Source organism: Thalassophryne amazonica, chromosome 8, assembly GCF_902500255.1.
Source record: "Thalassophryne amazonica chromosome 8, fThaAma1.1, whole genome shotgun sequence".
Taxonomy (NCBI): Eukaryota; Metazoa; Chordata; class Actinopteri; order Batrachoidiformes; family Batrachoididae; genus Thalassophryne; species Thalassophryne amazonica.
The window spans coordinates 73,905,749-73,932,302 of NC_047110.1; the positions used below are offsets into that span (position 1 = coordinate 73,905,749).

A 26,554-nucleotide genomic window follows, 5' to 3' on the forward strand; every position below is an offset into this window, starting at 1 on the left:
GTGGAAATTTACATGTTCTCTTCAGGCAGTCATCTTTATAAATCTCACTGGAACGGCACCAAACAAAAGTTCCAGCATCATCACCTTGCCCAATGCAGATTCGAGATTCATCACTGAATATGACTTTCATCCAGTCATCCACAGTCCACGACTGCTTTTGCTTAGCCCATTGTAACCTTGTTTTTTTCTGTTTAGGTGTTAATGATGGCTTTCGTTTAGCTTTTCTGTATGTAAATCCCATTTCCTTTAGGCGGTTTCTTACAGTTCGGTCACAGACGTTGACTCCAGTTTCCTCCCATTCGTTCCTCATTTGTTTTGTTGTGCATTTTCGATTTTTGAGACATATTGCTTTAAGTTTTCTGTCTTGAAGCTTTGATGTCTTCCTTGGTCTACCAGTATGTTTGCCTTTAACAACGTTCCCATGTTGTTTGTATTTGGTCCAGAGTTTAGACACAGCTGACTGTGAACAACCAACATCTTTTGCAACATTGCGTGATGATTTACCCTCTTTTAAGAGTTTGATAATCCTCTCCTTTGTTTCAATTGACATCTCTCGTGTTGGAGCCATGATTCATGTCAGTCCACTTGGTGCAACAGCTCTCCAAGGTGTGATCACTCCTTTTTAGATGCAGACTAACGAGCAGATCTGATTTGATGCAGGTGTTAGTTTTGGGGATGAAAATTTACAAGGTGATTCCATAATTTATTCCTCAGAATTGAGTGAGTCCATATTTTTTCCCTCTGCTTGGTCTAAAAAAGTAACCGTTACTGACTGCCACAATCTTTTTTCTTGATTTCTTATAGTGTTTCTTAAAGCCAGAAAGTTGCCATTTGAAATGACTTTAGTTTTGTGTCATGTCTGTGATCTGCTTTTTTTCTACAAAATTAAACAACTGAATGAACATCCTCCGAGGCCGGTGACTCCATAATTATTGCCAGGGGTTGTAATATAAACTGTGACTTCTAATACTAATACAATAACGTGCTTTTGGAGGGTGGTATGCATTTTCAGAGTCCCTCTGTCCATGCCCAGTCCCCCAAAATGACCAATATTCGCCCGAGTTAGACGAGGCCTTCGGCCTCAGGGTGTATGGTTTTCTTCAGGGTGTATAAAGCCATATTCATTGGTGAACAACTTGATAACTGATAATATCAAAAATATCTTGAAATTTCAGTTGATAAACTGTCTTTTCAACACTGTTACTCTGACTGAGTAAATTACAATATCATACAGGTGAAACCAGCGTGCCAGTATATGACTACTGAGAATTCCTTTCAGTTTCTAACACTTCTGTGTCTCCAGCAGAATATCTTTGATGCTGTTCCTTCAGCTCTCATTATGATCTTAAGAGGAATTTGTTTCTCAGCGTCTCTTGTTCCAGTAGAATTAGAACACTTTTGCACAAGATATTATTACTTTAAGTTATGTGGTTTCATACTGAGTTGGTATTGCTGATCGTAGTCTTAAAAAAATGATAGTATTTACTTTATAAATACCTTTTAATGAATTAGATGAGAGAAGTATGGTTTAAACTAGTGCATAAATACTACTTGGTCAAATACTAATTTCTTTCTGATTTAGAAAGGATGCTGACACCAGGTGTTCCTTCTGTAACTTCACCACTGAAACAACTATGCACCTGTTTTTGGACATGTACATTTCTTGATACCTTCTAGCCCTCATGCAGATGTTCTTGAAAGGTTTAGTTCCTCTTTTAGTCATCTAGCCAGTCATATTTAGCGTTGTCACCATACCAAACATTGAGTAGTCAATACTGGTACTTGTGAAATTTCACGATTCTAAATACCAAATTTGATACCACAGTAAACTAATAATAAAAATAGCACTCAAAGAAGTATTCTTTTAAGCTTTAATTATAAAATTGTATGATCCAGACATATAGTAGATAAAGAAAAAAATGTACACCAGTTCATTAAATAAGTACTATTTGATTTGGAGTTTTTCTATACATCTTGTCAATATTGACTACATTACTGAATATGCCTTTATTAATACATTATAATGCTACAAATTATTTGACCAGTAGATGGCAGAATGACGATGAGCTGCTGTGATAACCATTAACAAAACATCCAGCAGAAGAAGATGTTAGTAAGACAGAAGAGCAACACTCTTATCTCATCTCATATTATAATAGCCAAGTGACCTCTGTGTGCATGTGTGCGTGGGTGTGTATGGCTTTGATCATGGAGAAACTGGGAAGAGCTGACATTTGCCGTTTGGCATACTTACATTGTATGTATTTTGGATCAAGGATCAATGCTATTCCCCTATTCCACAGGACACTGTTCTATTACGATCCTCCATGATTCAGAAAAAGTGCAAAGACAGGATGAAACAGCTTACTCCAGCATGCCTCCTATCAGGCTGGCTTATAAAGCACATACCTGGCAACCCGCTCGAAAATGAAAGTAAAGCTGCCCCCGTCTGCATTCTCAGCTAGAATCACAACAAACACTGCTTTTGCTTCAAATTTTGACCCCAGTGTAGCACGATCAAATGTGTTTCAAGCTGTGCTCACTAGGACTGCCCCGTTTAAAGATGTGTGAACATGACTGAAGTTCTAAAGACTGCGAACACGGAAGTAACCACATAATGATGGCGATTTGGCGATTCGGGATGAAATTTTTGAACAGCTTGAAAATTTCACCCCGATTTCAAAACTGGTGCAGATGAAGTCCATAACTACTGCGTATACCGAGTTTGTTCAAGACTGACAAAAGACAGAGCAAGTGTCAGGATTTGGACTTTGTGTGTGGGTTGGTTTGTTGCTTTTGTATCTGTCTGTCTCTTGCACTGCTTTTCTGCTTGTTTTCCCTGTCCTGCTCTCTCTTGCTCCCCTTCTTCTCTTGGTTCGGCATGGGGGGCATTTCCCTCTGTGTTGGACACCTCCTGTCTCTGGAAGTTTCCTCACACCTGTCCCTGATTTGCTGTTCATTACCTGAGGCTTTATATATCGCACTGTGTGCCTGTATTTCTCGCCAGATCGATGTGCCTTGTGCCTCCTTCTAGCTCTGTTTCTCATGTTTCTTGCCTTGACTGCCTCATCGTGTTTTTGATTACTTGCCTGTATATCTGGACCACGCCCTTGCCTGATGATTGTGTTACTGTTGCTCTTTTTGGACTGCCTTTTTGTGTACTGACCCCTGCCTACGACTCAAGTAAAGCTTCTGTTATACAAAGCTGTTTGTCCACGTCCTGCAATTGTGTCCTGCCTGCTTTGCCAGTAGAACCTGATAGAAAGAAGTTATTATGAGGCTTCCAAATGTGCCCCAATCTGTTATTTGGGATGAAAGGGGAAGGCAAGGTGCTCTGTGGAATAGGGGCATAACCTCAGTGTGTTTTTTTCCTCAGTCTATCATGGTGCCAGAGAAAAAAACTTTAGGGGAAGAAAAAACTTTAGGGGAAATAAATTCATGGTTTTGCTCAGATTAGCTAAAGTTGTTTTAGCTTTTAAATTAGTGTGTTCATAAACATTATTGCATTTTTACATTTTTATTTTACATGGTGTAGCTTTTTAATGATTCTTCAGTTTATGGGTTCTTTAATAGATATCAACATATAGTACCTAGTTTTCGGTTCCCATTAGATAGCATATATAATATTTTTTTGTTTGTTTTTGTCTTCCTATAGTAAGCTAGCAGGGTTAACTTTAGATAGATACCTAAAACATATTACATCATAGCTTCTGTTTCTATAATAAAACAACCATATTTATAGCTTAACCTACTAGCTATAATTTAATTTTACAACAAGTCTACAGACTAGGTATATGTATACTACAATCTTCTCCTGTATGAATATTTAGGTTTTAGAAGCTAAGTCCTATAATATTATGTAGTAACTGTATTTCTTGTATATGCTGTTCATTACCGATTGTATATATCACTTAGTATATACATGCTGTCCATTTTCGTATGATATTTCTTATTATTATCACTTTACCGAGGTGTTGCTAGGCCGGTATTGTAGATTTTCGTCGACGCTATCTGGCTATACCTGCCCGCTGTGCGTAAACAAATGACGTCATAGCGCGCAGCCCAAGAACTGTCCGCAGAGCAAAACATAAAAAGGCGAGAAGTGTGTGTGTTGGTCCCAATATGGATATTCTGGATGATTTTCTCATGGATAGTACGACAATGAACAGTGCAGCCAAAGCAGCCAGCTTGATGAGGACACCCTGCCGAATTCGGAGAGCAGCGCGTGCCAGTCGACACGACAAAAGTTAAAGTGAGCCAACTTGTTATGTACGCGTTACATGTTGTGTATCTCAGTAAAGTGCTAATAATGCAAATAAAATGCTGTTGTTGTGCGGTATGCATTTTCTGAGTCCCTCTGTTCATGGCTTTCTGAGTCCCTCCTCGTCTAACTCGGGCGAACATCTGTCATTTTGGGCAACTGGCCATGAACGTTGGGCCTCTGAAAATGCATACCACCCTCCAAAAGCATGTTATTGTATTATTATATATGATTATGATGTGTCCATTTTCTTGAGCTGCTTAGGTGGGTAGGGAGAGTTTCCATGGGATAAATAAGCTTTTCAACCTTCCATCCCTGGTTCTCAAAACCAGGCACTTAAGTGGCTCTACTCTACTCTATTCTACTCTTCTATTCTGCCCTTCTTTTTTTTTTTTTAGATATTTAGATATACCTTAGTATACACTAGTAGAGTTCTACCTTAGAATTGGAATGTATTATAGAAGACATACCTTACTGAATTTTTATATCTTTTTTTTGGGGGGGGGGGGGGTTCTGCACAGAGAAATAGCTAAGGCAGCACATTTCTTCTCTTTGAAATACCTGCACAGTTCTGAGTTTCGGGGAGATCAAGTTTTAAGAGAGTGCATGATTAAAATGATTCCAAGAGGGACAAAAGTAGAGCCGCGCTTGGAGGAAAATATAATGAAAGTAATGACGACAGTACAAATAATCATGCTAACAAGGATCTCTCATCCATCCATCCATTTTCTATACCTGCTTATTCCAATAAAAGGCCACGGGGGGGGAAGACTACCCCAACAGTCACAGGGTGTGAGGCGTGGTACAGGACACCAGGCTGTCGCAGGGCCACATATAGACAGGCAAACATATTCATACATGCATGCACACCTATGGTCAATTTAGAGTATCCAATTCACCTAACCTGCCTGTCTTTGGAAGTGGTAGGAAGTCGGAGCACCAGGAAGAAATCTATGTGAACAAATAACAGACAAACGCCACACAGAAAGGACCAGGGTGTTGGGAAAGTGTAGTGACACGGACCCACAACAGGGGGCGTAAATGAACGGACAGTGAAAGAGTCGAATATGAACACTTTACTGTTGTGAAAGAGCACAACCAAAACACAGAGGATTACAGAATTTATGCAAACAGTCAATCCACAAAGGTGACGTGTGGGCAGGCTCGAGGATAGAAGACGTCTGTCCTGAGAAGAACCGGAACCACACGATTTCCTCCGCCACCGAACCTGGAGAATACTGGAGCCGCCAAGTCCCGAGTCCCCAGGTGGCCACCGTCTCCGAATGTCGGATCTGGTACTGCTGGCGAGGAGCAAAAACAGTAAGATGTGGGTGTGCACACCCAGTAACAGCAATGGTGGGAATACCACCTCCACCTCTAATCCAGAAAACTGGCACGTGCAGTAGTAATGAGTACTTATCAACAGTTTGGCGTGGGGAGCGAAGACGTCAGCTCTCCACGTATCACAAACTCAGCCTCCAGCTGCGAGCACTCACAGAACTGACTGCAAACAATACAGAAGCAAACACTGTCTGAAAAGACAAAAACAATGGCTGAGAAAATTACCTTCACTGGTAGATATCTCGGCAACGAGGTGGAGATGACGTCCGGTTTTTATGGAGTGGAATGATGAAGTGAAGATGGGTGACAGCTGTCATGAGATAATGAGTGACAGCTGTCACCCCCGGTTGTGTCCGTGGCGGCAGCGCCCTCTCGTGCCTGAAGCCCGCACTTCAGGCAGGGCGCCCTCTGGTGGTGGGCCAGCAGTACCTCCTCTTCTGGCGGCCCACACAACACAGGGCGGAAGTGATCCCATGACCTTCTTGCTGTGGGACAACAGTGCTAACTACTAAGCCACCGTGCTGCCCGTTAACAAGGATCAACAGAATTTATTGTTACTGGTATAGACTGTATGTTGAATTCATCAAATTCAACATACATTTTAATTATATCTTGCCAGATATCATTATATTTCCAGGAAAAAAAACACTGTATTTCATGTGTACTTAATACACTCAACAAAAATATAAACGCAGCACTTTTGGTTTTGCTCCCATTTTGTATGAGATGAACTCAAATATCTAAAACTTTTTCTATATACACAATATCACCATTTCCCTCAAATATTGTTCACAAACCAGTCTAAATCTGTGATAGTGAGCACTTCTCCTTTGCTGAGATAATCCATCCCACCTCACAGGTGTGCCATATCAAGATGCTGATTAGACACCATGATTAGTGCACAGGTGTGCCTTAGACTGCCCACAATAAAAGTCCACTCTGAAAGGTGCAGTTTTGTTTCATGGGGGGGATACCAGTCAGTATCTGGTGTGACCACCATTTGCCTCATGCAGTGCAACACATCTCCTTTGCATCATCCGTGAAGAGAACACCTCTCCAACGTGCCAAACACCAGCGAATGTGAGCATTTGCCCACTCAAGTCAGTTACGATGACGAACTGGAGTCAGGTCGAGACCCCAATGAAGACGACGAGCATGCAGATGAGCTTCCCTGAGATGGTTTCTGACAGTTTGTGCAGAAATTCTTTGGTTATGCAAACCGATTGTTTCAGCAGCTGTCCGAGTGGCTGGTCTCAGACGATCTTGGAGGTGAACATGCTGGATGTGGAGGTCCTGGGCTGGTGTGGTTACACGTGGTCTGCGGTTGTGAGGCTGGTTGGATGTACTGCCAAATTCTCTGAAACGCCTTTGGAGACGGCTTATGGTAGAGAAATGAACATTCAATACACGAGCAACAGCTCTGGTTGACATTCCTGCTGTCAGCATGCCAATTGCACGCTCCCTCAAATCTTGCGACATCTGTGGCATTGTGCTGTGTGAAAAACTGCACCTTTCAGAGTGGCCTTTTATTGTGGGCAGTCTAAGGCACACCTGTGCACTAATCATGGTGTCTAATCAGCATCTTGATATGGCACACCTGTGAGGTGGGATGGATTATCTCAGCAAAGGAGAAGTGCTCACTATCACAGATTTAGACTGGTTTGTGAACAATATTTGAGGGAAATGGTGATATTGTGTATGTGGAAAAAGATTTAGATCTTTGAGTTCATCTCATACAAAATGGGAGCAAAACCAAAAGTGTTGCATTTATATTTTTGTTGAGTATATGTCTAGAAATGGATTTGGCATCTTTATGCTACACTTCTGAGTGCAGAGCTGTATGGGCAAAAATAATCAAAGCCGAATTAGGAAACAGTATTTATGCATCAAAGGAAATCTCATGAGCTGATCAGACAGGCTGACGGCTGGCTGTTTATTGACTGTGTGCATGAAATATTTAGACCATCCTCTCTCAATCAAACAGACTTACTGGTAATATGCAGGCGAGAGCGTTTTAAGATTTCATTAAACCATGGAAGATGTGCATGGAGGGAGGAAGACAAGCAAAAAGGCATTTGAGACTGCTGCAAAAGAAATGCATAATAAATAACAAGGTGATATAAATGTGACAGACTATAACCCCATATTACTTAAAGAGCAGATTCAGACAAGAAACAGTTTTTCTGGATGTTATATCTCTGTAAAAGTAAGTCCCTACGGCTGCTCCCTTGTTTTGCACTCGGGGTCACCGCAGCAAATCCGAAGCGGATCAGCATGATGAACTGGAACAAGGTTTACGCCGGATGTCCTTCCTGACGCAACTCCACAATACGTGGAGAAATGTGGCAGGGGTGGGGTGGGGTTTGAACCATGAACCGTCTGTGCTGAAACCAAGCACACTAACCACTTGGCCACCACCCCCGTACATGTTATGTCTCTGTAGATGTTTCATTTTCACAACACAGTGACACAAGTACACAGTTTGGCCGCTTTAAGACTTTTTACCTCCACCAAGGAGGTAATAATTTCAGTGCCGTTTGTCTCCCTGTTAGTAGAGCCAACAAAGAGATCATTAACTCTTGGAGTGGAGCGATTACAGGGGTGGATCCCGGGCTTTGTTTTTCTTTTTTCTTCTCGAGACCTAATATCCACATGTTGCTATTATTATTAGTTATTATTATTATTATAAGGATCTAATCTCTTTATGAAATCTATGCAGATATTGAAAAATGTTCTATCTTGCAATGTTAAGTCTGGAAACGTGCTGATGTCATGCATCACAGCATCAACCACACCAAAGCAGCGTCCTGAGTCATAGCAACCACTCAGGCAGACAACCGAACCAGCCCAACCTCTTGAAGGTAACTGTGCATTCCCTGCAGCCAGGTGAATCTTAGACATCCCTTTGACCTTCTCCAGCCACTGGGGTCCTCAAAACTGAGGCACCTGCATGCTGGATCACACAGAGAAATGCACTACATAGCAAAAATTTTCACAGAGTTTCAAGAAGATTGGTTGAGTATTTTTTTGTCCTGCTAACAATTATTTGTGTGAAGTGTTGGCGGAGGTACATGCTCTTGGCAATTTCTACAGGGATTAAAGTTCTCCATCACTATGACGGATTTCCGTTAATTGGGCAACCAAAAGGCAGCATTTGCGCTGACACTGTCCTGACGCAAAATCAAGATATAAATTTTACTATGTTCAAAAATCAATTTTTAGAATAACATCTCTGTTTGTTTTGTTTGTTTTTTTTTCCTCCTGGCAATGAGTCCCTGTGTCTGTTCCTCTGTGTCCTGTCTGCAGGAGAAGGAAGGGGGAGGGAGTGGGGAGCTGTGTGTTTGAGTGTTGCACAGCGCAACACAGCAAGCAGAGTGCAGAGTTTTAGAAACATATTTTTAAACTTTTCTTTTCTTTCAAAGTCTGCTCTGAGTGTCTCTGTTAGTGTCCTTGCTGTGGTTAAACTAAAAACACAGCTACAGACCCGTGACGCATAGCCACAAACACAAATGCTTTTTTCTACAATATGCCTAAAATCTCTTTCTGAGGACAGCATGATGTAAATGCTCTGATGAAACCTTCTTAGCTCTCAATCAAGTCATGCTTTCCACATAAATACACAAATTTTTGATTGTTCCTGCTCAGAGATGGCAAACCAGGGGTGAATCCAGTCAGAATCCCCACCCCCCAACACTCCTTCATTAAAGGTCCCCTTTGAAGACTTTTTTCATACTCCTACTACTTACAACAATAATAATAACAACAACAACAACAATAATAATAATAATTTTAATTTTAATAACTAAAATGTTTAAATCTGTATTACTCTGGGCCTAAGTTTTACTATAGTTCTGGACTAAGTTTTATTGATGAGTCACATAAAAATAAGTTTAGTTAATTTAACTTTTCTGCATAAATAAAGGGGAATGTGAAGCAATATCTTTTTTTAATGTAATGTCTAAGTTTGGCATTACTGGATCTGTTTCGGGTTCTGGCTTCAAAATCAGGTTAGTCAAGATGAGGAAAGCCAAAAATATGAAAATGATTACGGCTCTTGTTGTTAGTAATCTTATTAAACAAACATGTAGGTTGTGATTCCAATTTTGGTTAAAGGCAAAGAAAAGGTGAAAATGTACAAAAGAAAATACAAATACAACATACATTAAGCAGTACAACTAAATTGGGGGGATTGTGGTGAGAAAATAGCCACCAAAAAACCCTCCAGAATGCATCCACGTTCAACAAAACCCCCAAATTTTGCCCTGCTGGCAAAACCACCCCCTTCCCACCCATTTCAAATGCTACAGACCTGACATTTTAATTGGTATTGATTTTAGTAAAAGTTCTATAAAAGCTTTTCTCTTCAAATGTGTTTATCGTGACGTATTTAAATAATGTGTAGGATAAAGTCTTTCTATAATATGATGCTGCATTAGAAAGGAGCAGCAGTGGTTCAGCGGGAGAACAATTTGCTGTTTTCTTAGGTGTCTCCACCTGTCCCACTTTGGGACACGATCGCAAAAGGGTTTCTGTAAAAAGGTAGATGTGAACAGCTTATGATTTGGCTGTGAAAAAAATTTCAGTCAGAAGATTTATTTATTTTTTTTTGCTTTAGTCTCTAGTTTCACAGTACTCTACTGAAGGGGATAGAAGTTTTTGTGCACTTGCCTGAAATCTGAGGGTCTTGCTCACAAGGACTGACAACCTTATTGTAAAGCATTACAGATTTACAGATTTAAACAGTGGAATCGTAACTCAACATGACATAACACATAAAAACCTCAAGAGTCCTGTTTTTTTTTTGCACCTGCATTTTCAGTGACAGAGTAGCAATTTAGTTAAACTACTATGCAGAAAGAAGACAAAATCTTATTTGTAGCAAATTATTTTAGTTGCTTTAAAATAGCACAGGAGAGCATCATAAAAGCTAAATTGTGTGGAAAGAAATTACAAGGCATTAGATTACGTTAGGCAGAAATCACAAGGATGACTTCAGTGAGTCACCGCTGCCAGATCGTTTCATTTACTTTGTTTAATGTTATGATGGCATTGACATCAGAAGCCTATGTAGAAAACTATTATTAAATATCTCAAATAGTTCATGAGATATGGTCATTAATGTCTTTCAGATAACCTCTGAATTGACCTTGACCATAGAACCATCATTTATTGTCATCATTCTATATGACCTTGTCATATGACATGATCTGTTTTTGGAAGATGGTCCAAAGCAAAGATACTGATGCAGAGAAGCACTGCCATTAAATTCCCTCTTTCTGCATCGTGGCACAGTTAACAATTCAGATGCACGTCCCAGACTTTGGCCACTCTTTTCACAACTGGATTTCACTTAGGTGACTGTTACATGTTATGGCCTGAACGCTAAGACAAAACCCAGGAGAGTTTGGAGGTTTTGTGACTTTCAAGTAGTAATTGTACAACAAAGCTGACAATTATGTCAACTGCAAGCTTTCAGGATGCGATCCAGTGGGCAGCTTCCATTCACTTAGCTGCAGCATCAACAACTTCACTCACTCAGACTTGCAGAGGAAAGACAGAGCTCCTGCTGCTGGTGCCAGCAGACCTGAGAAAACTGTAGGGAAGGCCAGAGGTTTGCATTCATAAACAGCTACTTCCCACATTTGAAATAATTATGCATCAAAAATTGCATCAGTTCAGTGTCTCTACGATGATCAGTTACAGTACAAACACTTTTATTCACTGCACTTTGATCTCTGCTCTGTCCCAAAATGCAGCATTAATACTTATGTTCTTTGTCCTAATCCTCTCTGCCTACATAATTCAGTAAAGAAAAGACTGATGTTGAAGTAAGAGTCGTCAGTTAAAATTTTAAACAGTTCTACACGAACAAATCTGTCCTATGATGTTTCTAATTTTATTTCTTTTTTTTTGTAACAGGTGCCTCAGTGTTGAAGACCCCAGCAACTCCATAAGGCCAAGGGATCGCCCACGTATTACCTGGTTGTAACGGTTCGTTGGCTATGCAGAGATGGACTGGATGTCTGCTTGGGTGGTTCCTATCCTGGACCTAAGGTGGTTAGGTAGTGTGGTAGAAGTGGAAGAGAATGATCCCAGACCTATTTTATGTTATTAATTTTATTCTATGGGTAACACTGTCACTTCAAAGCACGACAGTCCTGGGTTCGCTTCCCACCTTGCCCTTTCTTTGTGGAGTTTGCATGTCCTTCCCATGTTTTGCATGGGTTCCCTACAGGTGATCCGGCTTCCTCCCACTTCAAAAGACATACAGGTTAGGTGAATTGGAAATTTTAAATTGACCGTAGGTGTGAGTGAGAGTGTGATTGCGTTCGCCTGTCTGTATCTTGCCCTGCAACAGACTGGTGGCTTGGTCAGAGTGTACCCCACCTCTTGTTCAGTGACCCCTGGGGTTGCCTCGAGTTCGCCTGTAACCCTTAACTGGAATAAGTGGGTATAGAAAAATGAATGAATGAATGAATTTTATTCTGACATGGTTTCATACTGCCAATCAAACACACTTTATAGATTGGCATGATGTTCAGGCATTCATAGCACATGAAGATTTGCAGCATGTCACCCACATATTGGTATTTATGCTGCAGGAAATTTAAAGCACAATCTAGAGTGCAGGGTGAAAAGTCATTGGATTAAGCTGCCTAATTAGGTGCAAGCATTCATTCTGTGTCATGTGGACATGACATAGAATCAACCAACCAGAGAGCCATCTCTCATTCCATTTAAGAGACAAATGTGCCAAGTGCTGGCCAAGTGATAAGCCTTAATGGTCTCAAATGAGGCCCACCCGGAAGAAGAACAAGATGCAGTTCCTTGATTGGCCGCTTGAGGCTGGCTCCAGAAAGGAACACATTCCCATAGAAATGCATGTTAAAATGTACAACTTGAGAGCAGAAATAAACATGTTTACAGCCTGGTACAAAAAGGTGTGCTCTCTATAGTGCATCCCCCCCTGCACATTATACGTGTATGTATGGGGGTGGTTGGGGATTTATTTCTAACTTTTTAGATTTAGATGTTTTAAGCCATAAAAGTTATGCATAATTAGGTGCAGGTCTGCTCTGAGTGACAGTTCACTGAGCGTCAACTGTCACAGAGTTGGCCCGCTCAGAGGCCACTGGTAGGAGCTGCTATTCACTGCTATGTGTGAAAACTGTTCACTGACCACTGTGCATGTCACATTTGGATTAGGACCAGCTGTTTCAGCTGGCCTTTGAAAAGAATCTCACACGCAAATTTCTGAATAAATGAAAATACCTGGTTGTCAGGAAGGTCCACACTGAGACTGGCTGCCTGCAGCAGTTTCAAAGGTGAGCTAAAAACTGGTCACTTTGACTTGGTCTGGAAATGCTTGTGTTGAGCTGTGGTGCACTCATGTGCACCGCATCTCAACACAGATGGAGTAAGTTTTTCACATGCTGTTGTGATTGGAGTTTGTTATTACTGTTTGAAATTTACTTAGAAATCAAACCTGGGTTGATATGCATGTTATTACAACTCTGTATTGTTTTTCAGCCCACCTTCATACACCTGTTTTCCACACAGCTACAGCCATGACCAGCCTCGTTGTGCGCATGCCCTGAACACAACATGTAAAGCATATGTGAATACTGCACCCTGCGCTGGACTTAAAGCCAAGTTTTATCTGGTTTATAGCGCAGCTGTGTTCTGCTGCCAGAAAATCCTCATATTTTGATCACTACACCCATGTGTGCACAGATAAGCACATATATATTCAGTATTTCAATGATGTGAGTGTTGGGTGGGAAAGCCACAACTACGCCATGTGCAAACTACAATAACCGGGGCCCTGTGCTACAGTGTGCATGTGTGTGCACGTATACACACACACACAAACACACACACACACACTACGTCTCTACGTCTGTCAATATTTAGCTCTGGCGAATCCTAGATGACACAGAATTGACATTTAATCAGGCAAGAACCTGAACTACAAGAATCTGACATTTGTGAAAGGCCAAGAAAGTGGGTGAAAACAACACACACTCTGAAGAGCTGTCTTTCTTAGAGCAGCACACTCTGGCATTAAGTGGAGCTTTGCATCATAACAAAATCTCATGTAGCGTTATGTCTCTCTCGGGTAATAAATCTGATTTAACAGAGAGGGAGCACTCACACTGTGTCTGTGCGTTACATGTCAACTTGAGCCAGTCACAAAAAAACAAAAAACAAAAGCATGGAATAAGAGTAAGAAAAAAATGTGTATGCACATTACAGCACACATGCAGGTATATAGAGAAGCATCTGCAGCACAGCACTGTTTAACAAAAATGTTACATTGGCAAAACAATTTTATATGCAGTTTTTCTTTTGAGCTGAGTGCACAGGCAACCTAATGCCTTTAGATGGCAGCATACCATAGGATTTAAACATTTTAATCCAGCCTAAATCAGGAAACGTGTACGTGTTTGACATGAAACACACAGTTTGTGCAACACAGTGTCAAATACACATCCTGCACACTGCAGCAGCATGACAGCCTGGACACATGAGTGTGTACCTGTATGAGGTGAAGTTGTCGTAGGATCCCACAGTGTAATGTCTGAACAGTCTCTTGGTTCGATCTTCCCGCGTCTCTGCAAAACAGATGAAATACCTTTAAATCTACATAAACCTGAAGTGTAGTTTCTGCAAAACTGCAACAAAACTGCCACAACAAGTGCTGAAAAGTCACTCCTGCAGGTAAATGTGTCAGTCTTCTCACATCATTCATTGGTGGCAATATGTGAGTCAGATAGAAAGTTTGAGTGCTTGTGCATTGTGCAGCAGTTTGTGCTGCAATAGAATCTTGTATGCATTTCGATTTGCAATAATAGCAGATATTATGTCAGTGAGCGGAAAGATTGACATACACACTGAATGTTATTTTAACAAATTATGTAATTATTAATATCAAATTGATGGAAAGATTCTGGAATATTTGAGTAAATTGAGAGCGAACAGGAACTACATGGTAACTTAAAAATGCAGAAGCATCAAAACTACTTTAACTTTTTTTGTAAATCCCAATATCCCCCAAACCACAAATTTTTAGCTGAGGCCAACGTGTACCTGTCTGTTTAGGTAACTATCAGTGTGCAAAAATGGAAGAATTTGAACAATCCATTTTTATTTTATTTATGGAAATCTATGTTTTCTTGTGCATTTTCATTTAAATTGTATTTTTCTCCATTTAAAAAGTGGATTTACTGGGTTTGGCATCTGAACCCTTCATATATAGTACATAAGCAGGCGCACCGGGTTAAAACAAGAAAAACTGGAATGACCATACTTAATTTAAAGGATTTGGTTAAAATCCTCATACTTACTAAGGTTGTAAAAATATAAACCCATGGATTTGTTATGATGGACTTTATTTGTACTGTTTCTGGAAACATATTCTAGATGTTATATCCAGAATTTCAGTCTGATGACAGAGATCAAAAGTACTTTAAGATCAATAATGACTCAGAAAAGTAAGAGATTTGTTTGCCCCCTTTAACAAATCCGCTGGAGTAAAGCGATGTCTTGTATTTCCACCCGAGCCCTTAGCAGGTTAAACAATTTGCAGAAATTGAATTCCGTTCATACAGAGAGACATTAAGCTACCACAGAGAAGTAATTATCATTAACATGCTTCATTAATTATTTCAGTTATCACATTTAGGAGTGAATAATTGTTATATGGTAATTTTTTGGTTTATAAACAGTAAAATAATTGCATAATTAGGCCATTAAAGTGTATCATTTAATGTGGGCAAATGCTTCACAATACTTTGAGCTTTATTACAGTTTAATTACAGGGTCTTTCCAGCTGCAAAGATGTTTGGTTATTCCAGACTGGTATCACCAGACAGCTGATTTGCTGGTATCTAGGTATTTGTATTGCAACTTTTCAAATCAAGCTTCACTTGAGCTGGTTTAACTGATTAAAATGCAAAATATGGCAACAAGCAATGTACACGCTATTGCATGTACAGACCTTTCACTCACTGTAACCTTTAAATAAGAACTTATGGATATACATCCCTGAAGCATCCAGCAGGTGCCACTGTGTAGTGGGTGGCAGCACAGCACTTGTGCTTGTTTTCATGCAGGCTCTGGAAAAATATTCAATAAGTAGCATTTCAAATGTTTTGAAAGATTTCAGAACAGTGCTTCGAGTTTGCCGTAAATAATTTTCAGTGAGACATAAAGTTTTTATCATCCACATGCATGCATATGACCTACTGTTACTATCATTCTCTTGTATATGTCATACTGTATTTGGCAATGTAATGGGTATCATGTTTCTACTCACCGTTGCTTGCTTAAATTATCAGATCACATGAAGGTGGGTGTTAAGGATTTTATATATATATATATGTTATCACTGTTAAACATTTGTACCTTTTGTCTTCTTTCTGATGAGAACGGTGTTGTGCTGTTTGCACTTAAACCCGAGAATGTACGTGTTATTCAACCTTGTTGGAGCTGGATGTACTTATTATTATTATTACACAACTTGTTTTCGTAGCCGCTAACGACTGGGAGTAAAAGAACTGAAGGTTGAATTTTGACTGATTGTGATGTGATGCTTAGTGTTCCAGGCAGATGCAGAACAGCTGATAACTGCAACAGACGAACGAGATGTGCTGACCTCCGATGATAAGAGTAAAGAAAGAAACTGTTTTTCCTTACAGCTGCGCTTATTGACGTATGTGTTTATGTTACGGGAAGAAACTTGTCTCGCGTTGTCCCCCCCCCCTTAGGACAAGTTTTATGATGTGATGAGGGATTCACTAATAAAAAGAGCGAAGCGCAGGCCAGACTTTAGTGTAGCTTTGGTGTACAGCCTGGCCGCACTCCGCGCGTAAAATTTGACTTTCTGTCTCACTGGTGTTTCTTGACTCTGTTTGTCTTATCAAAGGTTTTAAGAATGTTTGGAGGAGAAAATACCCAACAGTGGGTGCAGTATCCAGCAGGTGGCAGACACATATATGGAATATTACATAAACCAGCCATTTCCAAAATAAGAACACCAGGGCTCACTTTGAAACCTGAAAATCATCTAAGGGCCACCCAAAACCTTTACGTATATGTTAAACTTGGTCAGATAAATAAAGAATAAGACATAATTTGATTCCCGTTGATTTGTTTTATTACATCTGGTTACAATTCCAAATAATGAAATATTTAAGCCAGTTTGAAACTTTATTACAAAAGTGAATCAAAGACCTTTTTAAATTTTATTTTTAATCACCTACCTACAGTACCTTTATGGCACACCAGGGGTTTGCAGCCCACATTTTGGGAACCACTGTCAGAGGCTAAACAAAGTGGCTTTTTTCAACAGATCCAGTGTAACAGTATACCCCCACCCCCCCATATATCTTCCCCCTCCTCCCAGGAAATCCCCCCCACTGAAAGGTAACATTCCTACAGGGCATTACTGATTAAAGCTTATGCAAACCTTGATAAGGCCCAGTCAGAATAGACCTTTAAACTCTATATTTCATGGATGTTCTTTTGGTCCCAGATGAAGCACAGTTTGAATGATGGTGAACGATACTGGTATTCTTTATGTATGTATCTATAGCTATCTACAATAGTAATATTTCCTATTCTGAAGTATCTTTAAATCCCCATTTCAAATATACTCTACAGATATATGGACCTGATTGACAACCTGAAATATGATAGAACATCTGTCCATGATGGGGTGGGTGGTAAGATACTGTGACCTGTGTGAATGAATGAATTAATGTATTTATTTAGCACACAAATCAACAATAACAAAAACACATAACAAAACAACAACAACAAACCCGTGTATAAAAATAACAACCAGACAAACAATGGCGCACACAAGTCCGAAGGCAATAACAAAAATCGATAAACCTAAAGTGCCTTTCACACTGCAAGCTTCAGCGCGACGCTTTAACGCCCCCCAACATGTCGTAACGCCAGGCTGGTGCGTTTACGACGCATCGCTTCGGAAGCGGCAAGGGGGCTGAGATTGCGGCTACATCACACTCTGGCTGTTTCCACAACCTGAAAATGAACAATTTTGAACACAAAATGCTGACACTGTCTCCATAAGGAACTTTTTTTTATTTTTCGTGTATATCTCCTTGACCTTGTGTTTTGTTCATTTGTTTGTTATTGTATTTGTTGAAATAAAGTTTTGGTTGGAAAAAAAAAAAGTTCAGCAATCGCCATCTTGAATTTGCTTCACCTGAACCACAAAAAAGCTTTAAAAAACAGCAGTAGAACGATTCTCCCATCACCCTGCTGGGAGAAGCTTTTTTTCAGCTACTTTTCGGAGTGACGCCGACCGAGGGAGAACTGACAACATGGTGGGAAAGCGATCGAACCGCGACAGCGGGCCGACCCGCACGGAAAAGCCGGCTTTCAGGCATCATTCCTGGGCAGACCGAGGCAAGCAGCTGGGGGGATGGAGCAAACCCACTCAGTCCGAAATCTCCCACTTTTTGGATATATGCGAAGTCCCAGTTTGCCCAGCGGAGGTTAGTTCTGCAGCTTTATCGAGGTGAGGATAAAATAAAAGTAAAATGTGATGTTTCTGCACTGCTGTGAAGGGTTATTGATCGGCTAACGTTAGCTTAGATTTTTAGCACAGTTGATCTGAGAGAACGCTTTAATTTGTAGATGGTTCAGTCTTTCTTATTTTTACCAAATAAAGCTACAGCTTTTATTGGAGACCACAAAAGCTCAACTTTAAATAACTTATTTTTTTCGGGCGTTTTTTCCCATCGTTTTTTTTTTGCCGTTTTTTTTTTTTCCCTTTTTATATATAAACTGTTTAGTGTTTCTTTATATTTAAAGAAATATTTTTTTTTGTCCTAATCAGGAACATTTGCTGTGCAGACAACCAAACTTCCATTGATAAGCTGAACACCACGAAGTCCAGTCGAAAGACAACATCTCTGCTCTTCAAAATAGGACAAAAGTGTCTTCAGCAACACCACCAGAGTTCAAAGCTGCAGAAGAGACCTTCATCTGGTCCCAAGAATCCAGCATAACATCACCTGCTTCTAAATAAAAGGCTCTTTGAACAGCAACTATGTTATTATTTTTAAAAAAGCTGTTTCATTTTATATTTTAACAATAAATGAACGGATCATTAAAAATGTCCATGAATCAAAGTCCAAAGACATTTGCACAGGTAGAAGTTCTCCACTTATTGCGCTCAAATTCATATTTTAGAAATGACTCTGTCCTGATAACATTAAAGGCAATTACATATTTTGACGAAATTACAAGTTTAAGTGACTATATATAAAAAAAACATCATGAGGTTTATGTCACAGAAATCCTACTTTACAATCACACTGCAGTCATTGTTAAATTATTTCCTGTTGCATTTATAATAAACATTTGTATTTATTTAGTGTCTGTTTTTCTGGTTGAAATGAGATATAAATAATCTACCAGACTTAAAAAAAAATGTACAAGTTTCCATGTTATTTTATTTGTCTAAAAATAAATGTCCAAGGTTCCTTATGTTAAAGAAGAATTTATCTAATCTGAAATAACAGGTGGTTTTAATTTACAGATGAAAGGTTTCTAAAGAACCATTTATTGATTTATTTAGCTATTTTAATTACAAGTGTTCTAACCTTTTTTTTTAACAGTAATCAGAAATTTTGAGGTAACAAACAACAACAACAAAACATTTCCAATGATTTTTCTTCAGAAAACTGCTCTGTAAATGAGCAGTCCTGTCACACGTTAATGTTTTGTACAGATCAGTGGTTTCTGCACCGATCCATTTTGTAGAGATCAGTGGTTTCTGCCATGGGTCTTCCGTGTCGTTCCTATTGGACAACGCGAAGGTATGTCACAGCTCAGAGTGTCGAAGGTTGGATTGGATTGAACTTTGACCGCGTCAGCCTGCCGACAAGTGCCAATGCACGCTCCCGTCAGAAGCGTCAGTTTAGCTCGGCTTTTGACGCGACACTTCTGACGTGTCTAAAAAGCAATGCGAGATTGAAAATAATGCATTTTAGACCGATTTTTGACGCTTCTGACGCGTCTGACGTGTTCAGTGTGAAAGGCCCTTAAGTCTTCAAACTACAGCAAGCAATTTTATTACTCTTGTAATGCCTTTTATAGCCAACTAAAGCACCAAGTACTTTAATATTGTCAGGACAGTTATACCAGTTAACACCTTTAACAGAAACACAATGACTTTTACAGTAGTTTGGATCTTAAATAATATTCCTCTCAAATTATAACTGGAATCTCTCAGTTTAAACAGTTCCTGGACATGTTGTGGCAACAGTTTATTGGGGGAAGATATCCGGTGGGGGGGGATATACTGTTACACCGGTACATCAAAGTTCCCCAGATTTTAATCAGTTTGTCCTCGTTATAAGCCATTTGAAGTTGGAGATGTTACTGCTTATATAAAGGCTTGCTCGGACGGACTAACCCACCCATCCACTAACCCACTCAAACACTCATCCACAGTTTTGTAAAAGCCCCATACTTGACAGTGCATGGAAAAGGCATAAAAATGTGATAAAACTACGGCTACCCAATGAATCTTGAACATCAATAAAAACTTAATGCTCAGACCGCTGCAGCTCATCACGCTAAATTTAGATGATGTTCGTAGAACTTAGGGTGAAACTGAGCTTCAGATTGTTATCACCGTTAGGGCACATAGCACATGCTGTTTATACTGTATCTTTGTTCAGAAAAATAAAGATAAAGCACCTAATTCATTTGGAACCTGTGAAGAAGGCAAAGTGGAGACATGTAGGAGACGGTTGGTCCATGCAGTGAAAAGCTTTCTTGATGATAAGACAAATATCAGATAGAAGGCAGATGAACCACTGACAGGCACATCAAGAACAGCGCCTGATTTTGTATTTTGAGACATTTGTCTGAACTGAACAAAAATTACAATAAACTAAACATTTTCCCCATTTATATTTTACATTATTGTTGCTTCAAGTTTCTTACTTTAAATAGGTGGCATACCCAAAATGTGACATATTGTGACTGTGAGAATTGCTGTAAATATTATTATTATTATTATTACTGCTACTAATGCTACTGGCCATGTTTTAGAATATTTTGCATAATTCAATTTTGGATCATTCACATTTCAGTCTTTAAGAAATGACAACAGATTATACGCTAGTTTGCCAGATTAACTCATTGACTAATCTGTTTACTTCATAACCATGAGGGAAAGGTTTTCAGTGCGACAGCCATTTGAAAGCCGAAGTCAGAGTTCTGTGCAACAGTATCAGGTCAGCTCTGGGAGCATGAGCTGGAGCCATGCGTCCACCACATCACAGAACTGCCTTGGGTTCATGATGGCATCCACCCAAACAGATAATGGGTCCATCCTCACCTCTCAAAAGTAACTATCTATCTACCACATACAGGTGAAATGTGAGCATCTCCTTGGCGTTTTTAAATTGTTGGGTGTGTTGGATCAGGCTCACAGAAATGTGACACATGGTCAAAAATTTGGAGATGATGTGCCCTCACATCAATCGCAATTGCCTGCCCAAGTAAGTAGCTTATTTAACATAAAGTCTTTCCAGTGTTACCCAGTGACCCTCCGAAGAGACCTAGTACCAAAGACATTCATACAGTAAGAAAGGAAGCACGAGCATCCTAAAGTCTTGAACCTTTATCCCGCAAAGACATCAGGGAGTCAAACCAAAGTGGTGGGCTTGTGACCAGAGGATCCTCGGTTCAAATCCCAATCAGATTGGAAAATCACTTAGGGGCCTTGGGCAATGTCCTTAATCCTCAAACTGCCCTCTGTGTGTAGTGCACGTCTTGCATGTTAGCACTCTGACATCTGCGTGTGAGTGTGAGAGTGTGTGTGTGTGAAAGTGTGGCATCACTGTAAAACACATAGACCATGAAAGTGCGGTATAAATGCACTTTCAATAGCGGCTGAGTGGATCCTTGTCATTTGATTGGTGCTTTGTATGTCACATGACATGGATTAATTTCTCCCATTTGTATTGCATTACATTTAGAGTGCAAATTTGGTTCCATACTTTTGGTACCACTGCACTCTGCATGTGTGCATATGCACATGTATGTGCACACGTGCTCATGCATGCACATGCGTGTGCCCACATGTGCTCATGCACGCATATGCATGCGCGTGCGCACGCACGCACACACACACACACACACACACACACAAAACGCTTGGCTTTGCCTCGTTTAATGGTATGTACCAGCTTTCACCTCATGAAATATTCGTACCACTGAACTCATAAACATTCATTATTTGTATACTATTTACCATATTGGCTTCACCAAACACTTCTGTCCAGCAACCCCCTTAAGTTCTTCCCAGGGTTATCTTCCCACAAAGGTCAATGACCCAGAATCATGAATGTCACTGATGAGTTACTGTAAATGAATGTATCTAGAAGTTCAACACTTCTACTACAGGTCAGAGATACACTTCTGAAGGCTGAGTCCAGAAAGTCCGTGAAAACCTTGATTGTCATCTTGATCCAGGACAGTCACAAACCCAGGCACTCAGACGACTCACTCAGCATCTAATGCTGCAATCAGGGAATCCATTGATTCCACAAAGGGCACAGTATCATCAATGAATTCAAGGTCAGTCAACCTGTTTGTTTTTTTTTTAATCATCAAGACACCTGAGCCTCTCATTTCTACAAGAGCACCCAACATCCAGTCCATGCAAATACTGAACAGTCTCACAGCCAGAACACATCCCTGACCAACAGCAGGATTCACTCAGAAAAAGTCTGGGATTCTGTACATCACTCACGGTACCTGTGTATACACTATGATATCCAGCAACTTCTAGGGAATCTGGAAAATTCTTAAGATGCCCCAGTACAAACTTGTGTTGTGATATCATCACCCTCTCCAAACAAGAGACAAAATCCCATGATGCTTTTAGGCCACACAGACACTATGAAATAGGAAACATGAACTCCAGGATGTCCTGGAATTGTGCCGCCCAAGACACAGACCATGTGTGAGGATAAACATCTGAGCAAGAGTTACCGTCATGTCTTCTCTTTTTGTCTCTCTGCTGTCTAAACAAGCCAGTAAATGTGTGAGAATCACATCATATTTAAGAAAAAAGTGACTGAGAGAAAGATTAAAGTTACCGCGCAGACATGAAAGCCATCCTCACTTCACTTTGTCCGTCCACGTGAGTGACAGACCGCAGACAAGCTGACGCTCTGGTCACTTGTGATGTAAGAGACAGACAAATCATTTAGGACTTTACAGTCCACTCTAATTTCTCAATTTCACACTTAAGTTTGACGTGTCATCCACCTGCTTTAATCTCTCAGTCGGCCTTGCCTCGTTTTTCTCTGCCTTTCTGTCATAATTGCATTTCCACTTTCTGTGTTCATTCACTCTTCAAAAGAACTGTGAATGTCACTCTCTAATTGTGGTATCCATTTGTTTGCATCATTCACAAGAGGGAGTGATGTTTTAATAAAAGACAACTTTCTAGATTGTTGGAAAAGTTGCATTGTGCTGTATTGTACAAAATCTTATGTATTATGTAAAGATGTCTGAATGAAACATCCACATTAAACATTTTATTGCAGCTTAAAAAGAGAGTAGAGCGTGCACACAGTAGTGGAAACCTCAACTATAGGATTATTGTTCTTTTTTTACCATCTTAAGTCAACAGAGGAAGCATTTTAAACTTATTTATGGCTCTTTGTGATGAGAGCCATATAGGAAATGGATAAAAGATTCTGAATGTTTCGAATCCCCCTCAAAAGCTTGCAAACAAATTTTCAGTGATCTGAAATCCAGTTTGTTTGTTTAAAATCAGACAGATTTCAAACAAATTTTGTGTTTTCTTTGAAATTTTTCTTTGTGTATTTGAGTGCCCAGGCAAGCCACCAGACAGATGTAATCATGTAGTCGGGCACATTAGTATTGAAACAACAAAAATGTTTGTATTTTTTACCTCTGTTTCACCACAACGAATTTAAAATGAAGCAGTCAAGATGTGCTTGTTGTGTAGACTTTCTAGTTTATTTTAACGGATTTAACAAAATGTCGCATTAACCATTTAGGAGTGTTTGTGTATGACCCCTTCACAAACAGTGCGAAGTTTGGACGAAGTGCGCATGACGCAGGAATTGTGTGCAAACCGTGTAATGTCGTCCCTGCCTCCAACGCCTCGTACATCTGTTGCTACGACTATATGCGCGCACCAGCGGCTGAAGGACAAAGTGCTTGTTGTGCAAACCCATCGCACCTTCTCACGGCAGGTGTCGGCCAAATTCCAGCTGACACGCACAAACATCTACACCGCTCGCATGGCACTTAGAAAATGTGTGGCCAGTTGCACTCTTCACACGACATCAGACTGCAGACGACCACTGTCGTACTGCTGTGAAATTTGTGTACGTTCCCTACGAGTGTGGTTTTGGTGTGTGCACTGAGAACTGACAGGAGGTGTGGCTGTGACAGAAGTGGCTGTGGTGATCTGTCATTCTGGACATCCCAGCCAGACAACACCTACTGTGTTTGGACGGACACGGACTAACAACTGTCCACTGTGAGGTGCATGTGTCTCATTGCTGTATTTATGTGGATATAAATAAAAACATATATCGCTGTGGCAACAAGCTGCAGCGAGCGAGCGTGTGCACGGAGCGGACAATGACAGCCTGCCATGTTTAAACGGACCGTCAGATCAGAACACGTAGGGGTGATCTGACCGTCACGTCACCCATGTGAGCTCTGCTCCACATGACGCAGTGTTTGTGCTGCAGCATGCCATCCACAAGATGTGTGTCAGGCAGGACATGCGTGCGGCCGACTGGACACACCGGACCTGGAGATGTGGACATCAGAGCACACTGCTTCTCATTCATGTCATTTCATGACTGTATGTCTGTGACCATGGGTCATCTACAGAGGAACTGAACGGACAGGATATGATGATTTAGGAGTTACAGTCATTTTTTTCAAGGCAGCACAGTGGCTTAGTGGTTAGCACTGTTGCTGCACAGCAAAACGATCATGGGATCAATTCCCACCTGTGGCCTTTCTGTGTGGAGTTTGCATGTTCTCCCCGTGTGTGCGTGGGTTCCCTCTGGGTGCTCCGGCTTCCTCTCACATCCAAAGACTTGGATGTTAGGTGGATTGGAAACTTTAAATTGTCCATCGGTTGAATATATGTGGCCCTGTGACAGACTGGCACCCTGTCCAGGGTGTACCCTGCCTCACGCCCTATAATTACTGGAATGGGCTCCAGCCCCTAGTGACCCTTGGTTGGAGTATGCGGTTGAAGGCATTTTTTAATGTAGCATCTCCATTTTCAGAGGCCATAAGTCAGAGGTCTCAAACCGTTTCCAGAAAGGGCCGAGAGGGTGCAGGCTTTCTGTGCAACCACCCACTCCAGCAGGTGATTTCACTAATTAACATCACTTTGAGCAGGTGAAATCAGTTAATCATTGAAATCACCTGCTGGAGTAGGTGGTTGCACAGAAAGCCTGCACCCTCTCGGCCCTTTCTGGAACCGGTTTGAGACCTGCCATAAGTAATTGGACAAATGAATAACAAGCGGTGTAATGGCCAGGTGTGGCCTGTTCACTCATTATTTGCATTTGCAGTTAGCATATTAAACAGATAAAAAGTCTGGAGTTGATTCCAAGTGTTGAATTTGCAAATGGAAGCCATTCATCGGAACTCTCAGTGTGAGGTACAAAAAGATATTGATGTCAGCAGTGACTTCCCAAACTTGGTAGGTCATAAGTCTAAGTCAGCACACCCCTTGCCGCCGTTGAACTGGGAACACCCAATAACAGGAAGTTCTGATTATACTTTTAACAGAAAATGTCTGAAAAATACAGTCTGCCCAGGTCTAGTCCAAGAAGATGAAAGATGAAATCAAAATTTATCTGCACCGGAATGATGGGATAAGTATGGAGAAGGAAAGGAACAGCTCTGAAGTATACAGCATCACTTATGGCATGGGTACGTATGGCTGCTAATGGAACTGGGTCACTGGTGATTATTGACAGTGTGATTGTTGATGGAAGTAACACGATGAATTCTGAGGTGTGTCCGGATGTCCTATTTGCTCAGATTCTTACAGATGCTGCCAAACCGACAAGACTGTGGTTAACAATTCCTAAATGGTTAATATGATGTTTTCGATAAACCCTTTGAATTAAAGATGAAAGTGTGCACTTCAAACACATGCTGACTGTGTCACTTCAACTCCATTATGGTGGTGCAAAGAGCCAAAACTACAAAAACTGTCACCGTCCAAATACTTACAAATCTGGCTGTACCCTCCTCCTCTGTTGCATTGGAGGTGATGCTTTTTGTGATGTAAGTGCACTACTCAAACTATTTTCATTCTGTCAAAGATTATTTTCAGTACCTCATGTTTTTTTTTTATTGTTTGTAGGTGTCTTCTTCTGCAATCCTCCTGTCTTGTGCACCGGCAAAATTTCCTGTATATACTGTTTTGTAAATTGTGTCGCTAGCATGGCCCAGGCAGAGGGTCACCCCTTTGAGTCTGGTCTGCTTGAGGTTTCTTCCTCAAATCATCAGAGGGAGTTTTTCCTTACCACTGTCACCTGTGTGCTTGCTCTGGGGGTTGGTAAGGTTAGACCTTACTTGTGTGAAGCGCCTTGAGGCAACTTTGTTGTGATTTGGCGCTATATCAATGAAATGAATTCATAATTCATTCATAATCAGCCTACATGCAAATATATTTTCGGGTGTTACTGGAAAATTATTTACTATTAGCAATCAATGTCAAATTTTCATGTTGGTCTGTTGTGAAAAAGAAAGCACAGACAATTGGCTACAACTATCAAACAGAGAAATTAATCTCGAAAAGGCCGTTTCTCCAATAACATTTGCATTTAAAATTTGAACCGTATTTTCTATTTTAGTTCCAATGGAATACTTCTC

At 40.5% G+C, this 26,554-nt stretch overlaps 1 protein-coding gene across 6 annotated transcripts in view; it reads right to left on the minus strand.

Moving 5' to 3' along the window:
• shank3a (SH3 and multiple ankyrin repeat domains 3a) overlaps window positions 1–26,554 on the minus strand; it is a 624,660-nt gene that overhangs the window by 99,054 nt on the left and 499,052 nt on the right. For all 6 annotated transcript variants that reach the window (XR_004562245.1, XM_034176660.1, XM_034176659.1 and 3 more), the window contains one exon: window positions 14,142–14,217. Coding sequence is in view for 5 of the 6 variants with exons in the window: in XM_034176660.1 (XP_034032551.1) it covers window positions 14,142–14,217 (76 nt within the window). In the remaining variant the exon portion in view is untranslated. The remainder of the gene's footprint in view (window positions 1–14,141; window positions 14,218–26,554) is intronic.